At 55.5% G+C, this 6117-nt stretch overlaps 1 protein-coding gene across 1 annotated transcript in view; it reads right to left on the minus strand.

Annotated features, from left to right (window-relative positions):
- Positions 1–616: 616 nt before the first annotated feature.
- WDR73 (WD repeat domain 73) overlaps positions 617–6117 on the minus strand; it is a 7512-nt gene continuing 2011 nt past the window's right edge. Inside the window, exons 2-7 of the mRNA XM_009276948.1 lie at positions 5781–5869; positions 4983–5071; positions 3967–4034; positions 3015–3179; positions 1591–1965; positions 617–1013 (exon numbers count right to left, since the gene is read on the minus strand). Coding sequence (XP_009275223.1) covers positions 775–1013; positions 1591–1965; positions 3015–3179; positions 3967–4034; positions 4983–5071; positions 5781–5869 — 1025 coding nt within the window. The 3' untranslated portion in view covers positions 617–774. The remainder of the gene's footprint in view (positions 1014–1590; positions 1966–3014; positions 3180–3966; positions 4035–4982; positions 5072–5780; positions 5870–6117) is intronic.

Below are 6117 nucleotides of genomic sequence, written 5' to 3' on the forward strand. Positions count from 1 at the left end.
CACAGGCGTCGCAAGAGTCATTGCCTTGCAGGCAATTCCTCAGGCCCAAGAAAAAATCGCATTTGGGTCAAATTTAAACTGTCAAGTTGGTGGGAAGAGAGCCAAAAAAATACCGAGGCCTTTTCCTAGACTGGGTGCTCTCCAGTTACGCGGGGGGGAGGGCAAAGCTCGTAGCAGGCTGGGGCTGAAAAGGTTGTTCCTGTTCCTTTTGCGGGCTGCAAGCAGGCTGCGTTTGCACTGCGACTTCCTGAGCGGAGGCCGCTACTCGTGACACACACACGTGATGAAATGTTTCACCCCATGGTTTGTACAGCCTTACACCCCCCCCCCCCCCCCCCCGTCCCCCCCCAGTGCCCACGCGCGGTCAGCGGCTGCCGCCCCCCCGTGCTTCGGGCCTGGAAAGCGACAGGTTACATATGCCACAGAATAGCCCCTTTCCTCAAACTGTACTCATGCTTTTTTGTCCGTTTTCTCCTGAAAAGTATGGTGCAGACACGACAGGGGTCTACGATAAAAAGACGGCAAGATGCTCTCTGCTAGCAGACACGAGCAGAACGACAGGCTACCACGCAGTCACAGCTATCATGTGAAGGCTGGTACACAGGGGAACAAGTAACGCAACCAAAATTTTTACTATATTAAAATAGGACTTTTTACAGTTGGTTCTGTTCCCTACAACTGTCTCAAAACAGTACCCGCGTGCAAACAGATACCTCGCGGCCTACGCAAACTAGAGCAGACAGGAAACACACCACATCTCACCGAAAGCGTGATCTACCCACAGTTCCCACAAGACTGAACCCAGTCCCAAACGTGCAGGGAACCGTCGCTTGCCGCTGACAATAAAGTTCTTGGTTTCTGCGGATGCCACGTGTGCACTGTGACCAGGGGAGGGCCTCCGCCGCCGTCCCATCCGCCGAACGCGTGGCCTTTGTGAACAAAGACGGGCTCTGCTTCCCGGCCAGAGCTGTCCCAGCTCTGCGCGTCGTACACGTGCACGGTCCCATCAAAACCTTGAATGAAAGGGAATCGGAGAGACCGCAGAAGTAAATTGCTTGTTCTGGCCCCATTGGGCTGACGCTCACCTCCCAGCAGGGCTGCTGAGACAGAAAGGAGGACAAAGGCCCAGACTGAAAACCCGTGACAGCAGAGCATCCAAGCCTCCGAGGAGCTTGTCTCAAGCTAACAGCTGCCAGGGAGAACGTGGGCCAGATCCAAAAAGCCTGCAAATCCACCAGTCTGAATTCGCAATGCTCCGGCCAAGAGGCAGCCTTGCTGCCCAGCCGGTCTTACCAGCGCAGTATCCCTGTGGCCAGGCTGCCACTGGCACTATCAGGGCACTGTTTGCTAAGAGCTCGGGGTCTCTGTTCCCCCAGGAGGGAAGCGGGAGTCCCCCAGAACCCATCCAGGCCCCTTCTGTAGTTGTCGGAGAGAGGCAGCTGCAGAGGACGATTAGCTCGCATCTCTGCTGGCTCCAGGAGGAGCTCTCAACAACCACCCCCTAACTGGGGTGTTCAAAGTGAGGTGGGCTGAACCGGGCCTCGATAGAAATACAGATCAGAAAAGGAGATCTCTGCCCAAAGCACGTACCTGAAATGGCAAGGCAGCCTTCCAGAGCAGGAGCCCAGGAGACGCACAGGAACTCCGCACCTGAGCTGGGAGAGGGAACTCTGCACTTTGCTGAGGCCAAGGACTCTGAGGTTTTTCTTACGTCTGTTAGGGTGAGGTGCCCTCCGCTCGAGAGGCAAGCTACGGGCCGGGAGCTTGAGTCAGAGCCTTGAGGTCCGCGCCCGACTCCCACGCACCACCGCTCGCCACATGGCGCCGAGGGGACGGACACGGCCTCCAAGGGACTCTGCGGCTGCCGAACGTCAGCCAGGCACAGCTGCCCCTTGGCACAGCAGAGGAGCAGCGTGTTGCAATCCAGGAACGCCAGGCCGCTGAGCTCCTCGCTGCTTCTGGAGGCTAGAAAAGAGAGGCAGCTCTCAGATGCCACGAGAAGCGTTTGCACGATTTCTCTGCTGCGATCTCGCCCGAGAAAGCAGATTTCTAGCCTCGTCCCTGGAAGTGGCTTTCAAGCAGTGCTAGTTAGTTCAAGACAGCCAGCAGCAGAGACTGACAGCCTGCTCGGGAATTATCTCCGCACAGGATCCGTGTGGAGTGGGCACAGTCTGCACCCCTTGGAAGGTGATGTTAACACCCAGGCAGAGGAGACAGGCAGGCCCACGACTAACCGTAGCTCTGTTCGAGCTCCCATGGGGGACCTGACACGGACCAGGGCTCCGAGAGCAGATGCCTCCAGCACTACCCCTCACCAGTGGGAGCCACGCGAGTCCCTGTGGCAGGGGGACGCAGCAGGGCCCTGCAGCGACAGGCTTGCCCTTCCCTCCTTTCGCTCAGCACCGCTGCGTTACAGCCGCTGGACACACACATTTTCCTCACCAGGGGATGAGGTGTGTGGGGACTGAGTCTTACTGTGTAGGTGAAGGCAGACGGTCTCCAGGACCCCTCCAGGACCCCCAGCAAACCAGACCCGGATTCACCACCTCACGGTAAGGCAGGGCTGGTTTAACGAGGCTGGCATGATCCCTCCTCTCATCCGCACGGACAGATCAGAGAGTAACACAGAGCTCGCTCAGAAGTTGATGCCGATTTCAAGGACCCCAAGCGATGTGACCCTGGGGCCAGCACCTCCCTCGTTTGGGACAACGTACACAGCAGCCCTCTGCTAACCCAATTCTTTGCACTGAAACCATCTACGGAGCTCTCGTAGGGCACAGATCTGGGGCAGAAGCCTGAGAAATCACTGTCACGGGAGTAGTGAGAAGCTGGAGATGGACCAGAGCATTGTAACCTCTTTCCTCAATACAACGTACTTTCTGCAAATATCTTTACACCCTTTGGCACAGGTCTGGAAGTACCCACCCAGTGAAACGTCTGCCACTCGAGCAGTTACCCTTGCTTTACCCAAACCCCAACTTTCCAAAATCGATCATTAGACTCGGTTTGAATACCTGCCACGTAGACATTTTTCCTTGATTCAACCTCTGTAATTTGGACGCTGTCGAGTCTTGAGCCGTGAAGGACCCACGGGGCTCTGGCCGAAATGGTTGCAATTTTAGCCCAAGGTTGCCCAGTGCCGTTTTCTGTAGGTATGGCACTTACAGATTTAATAACATCTATTTGAAAGAGACGTAAGCAGTTGTAAAACACATCGGGAGTCAAGTAATCCACAAGGTTAAGCTGTTTCACAAAGACGCCTCGCAAAGCTAAAAGTGACCTACTAAACCAGTAAGAAATCCAGTTATGACTAACCCCCTCTCCAGAATAAAAACCACTCTTTCCAACGCATCCAGCAAGGATTGACAGCAAGCCATTTAAAATCTAGCAAAATGCATGGAAAGTTGTGGATCGAGATGTTTATTTTCAATGAAGAGGAATAAGAAAACCTCTAATAACGTTTTGCACTTCCTTTTTGGTGGTTTCAAAGTATTTCACAAGAGTAGACAAAGCAATGGCAACGCTTTTCTAGAAGCAGGCAGACACAGGCTTGGAGAACTGAGGTGGTTCACGGTATATCCTGAAAGGTGATGTATGGACCTCTTTATTTCTAACCCTCGGAGTTATTACGGGAACGTTGCGCCAGCTATGATTAGGGTTTTTGTTTGTATCACTAAGAGCTCACAGATAAGTGGAAAGCCACCGTGACAGGCCTAAACCTACTAATTCCCTTACAAGGTTCGTGCCGTCAAGTCCACAACTTTCCAAGCCGCCAAAATTAGTGTAGACGCTTGTCTCGTGCCCTTTTCCAGCCCCTGCCACACAAGGGCAGTCACTCAGGACCTCACTGAATGGGGCTGGCGCTCCTCTCCTCATTTTACGCCCAGGAAGAAGGGGAAGTTAAGAGATGCTTGACGCAAGGGCTACATTGAGAAACTACTCAAGCTCAGAAACACGTTCCCTTACCAGAGTCCTCTGCTGACACCTGCCAGACCTGGATGGAGCTGTCTGGCGGTCCACTCGTCACCAGCAAGCTTGAGGAAACAAAAATAACCCCACAAAACTCTTCAGGAGCAGAGAACAGCCTTTTTTTCCCCGGCCTGGGACAAACGGGTTGTGATGAGCACGGCTGTGCTCCTGCGCTCAGGAGCTCCTGCCTCTGCTTGGAGCAGAGAAGGGGCCATAAGGACCGTGATCCCAGAACTCCTCATGCCAGGGTGCTCTACACAGCCCAAGAAAACACAGTCCCAGGCAACGGCATTTAATTAGCACATTTTCCAAAAGCACTAGACTAAGAACGGTGCAAAGAACCCCAAAGTAGCAACGGGGGCTTGCGTAGGAAGAGAGCGCTGAACGCGTGAAACGAGTCAGCCAGAGGGAAGCGTGTTTGTTTGGTCTACAATGAACGGCGGGGAAAAACCTTCCGAACCCGCACGCGCAGGGACTTACAGAGCGGTGGCAGCAGCCACTAGTATCCTGCTCTGCCTGCTGAGCACCTCCACGCAGCACCAAATGCGGAAGGAAGGGATGGAAAAGGCAGAGCAAGGAACCTATACAGGCCCCCGTTGCTCAGAAGTGAGGTAGGGAGGGGTTCCCCGGTGAGCCGGCATCCACGTCAGCAGCCCCTGCGGCTCACTTCTGGAAGAAGCTGAGGATCCAAGTTATCCAGCAGCAGCTTCAGTTTCCCTGCCAGCTGCCCCGCAAAGACACACCACTGCAGCTTTCAGTACCGCAGCAGCGGGGTGCACCCTGTTTTGCTGAGCACCCTGATAAGACGGCTCCTCTCCAAACACCAAGACAGGGTTCTGGGAGGACCGCTACATGTCACTGGCCAGCAAACCTCCACGCAGACTCACGCTGCTCTCAGAGCTGGCAGGATCGACCAGCTGGGTTGGGAAGCAGGCAAGGAAAAGGAGCTCTGTCCCAGTGGACAAGCCCCCTCTCCATCTCCAGTACGCCCTGGAAGGACCCTGTGGCCATACCTGGTGTCCGGCACACATTTCAGGCTGTACACTGGGCGGTTTGAAAATCCACCACATTCCACCTTGAAATCTCTCTCTGGACACAGGCCCTAGAAATCAGAGGCAAAGTCATTTCTTCACACTTAATGGTGCAGAACTTGGTGCGGTCAGTGACCACGAAAAAAGACAAGAGAGACGAGACACACCCTCACTTGGTAAAGCTCCTGCCTGCCCAGTAATGCCTATTTCAACAGAAGCTACAGGATTGAAGCATCCCAAAATAGCGGGAGGAAAAAAAATATATGGAGAAAGCTTCTGCCGAGAGCTCTGACCAGGTTCGTTACCATCCGTGCACGTCCGGCTCAGGAGCCTTCTGCTTACCCAGCGACCAAACACCACCTTCTACTTTAGCGTAGAGGTCACCCACCCAAGGGCCGACCTCGCTGTTCAGCAGTGCGGTGCCCCAGGCTCGGGCATCTCAGCCAGTCCCTTCTTCGTTTGGTCCTATTTCGCCATGAAACGCTTTCATTCGCACATCTGGAGATGGAGTTTTCATGGCACAAGCTGCCCGGAGAGCAGCAGGATTACACGACCGGACCGCCAACCTGTGCTACCTCAACTGGGCGGTAACCGGGCGAATTACGTGCTTTACCTTTTGACCAAAGCTGCTCAAAACCTGGCCAAGTCCTTGTCAGAGCAACTGAGACCAGGTAACAGCAGCTCGTGAAGCCCAGCAGAGCACAGCCCTAGGCTGGTCTCTGAAGACACCAGGCCAAGGAGGACAGAGCGACCTGGTGCCACCCTGGCTGCAACACCCACCTGGGTCTCCTTCGCCTGCAGCGTCGGTGGTGGGAGCAGCTGCAGGATCTCGTTCCCACCAGACAGTCCGTACCCGGCTACACAGACCCCTTGGAGGTGGGGATGAAGAACCGGGGACACGGTGAGGGATGCTCCCCCCCCTGCCTGGCCCACCCTCCCTAAGCCAGACCCCCGAGTCACAGTGTGGTCCATCCCTGAGCCCCGGACCCAGAGCCCCAGCCCAGGCTGAACCCCGGTGCCACTTGGCCCCCGCTCCTGGGGTCCTGGCCCCACACCTTGACCTCTCCTCTGGGGCCCTGGCCCGGCCCGACCCCGTGGCCCCCCTTCTCCCCCCCTC

Source organism: Aptenodytes forsteri, unplaced genomic scaffold, assembly GCF_000699145.1.
Source record: "Aptenodytes forsteri isolate BGI_AS27 unplaced genomic scaffold, ASM69914v1 Scaffold459, whole genome shotgun sequence".
NCBI classification, from domain to species: Eukaryota; Metazoa; Chordata; class Aves; order Sphenisciformes; family Spheniscidae; genus Aptenodytes; species Aptenodytes forsteri.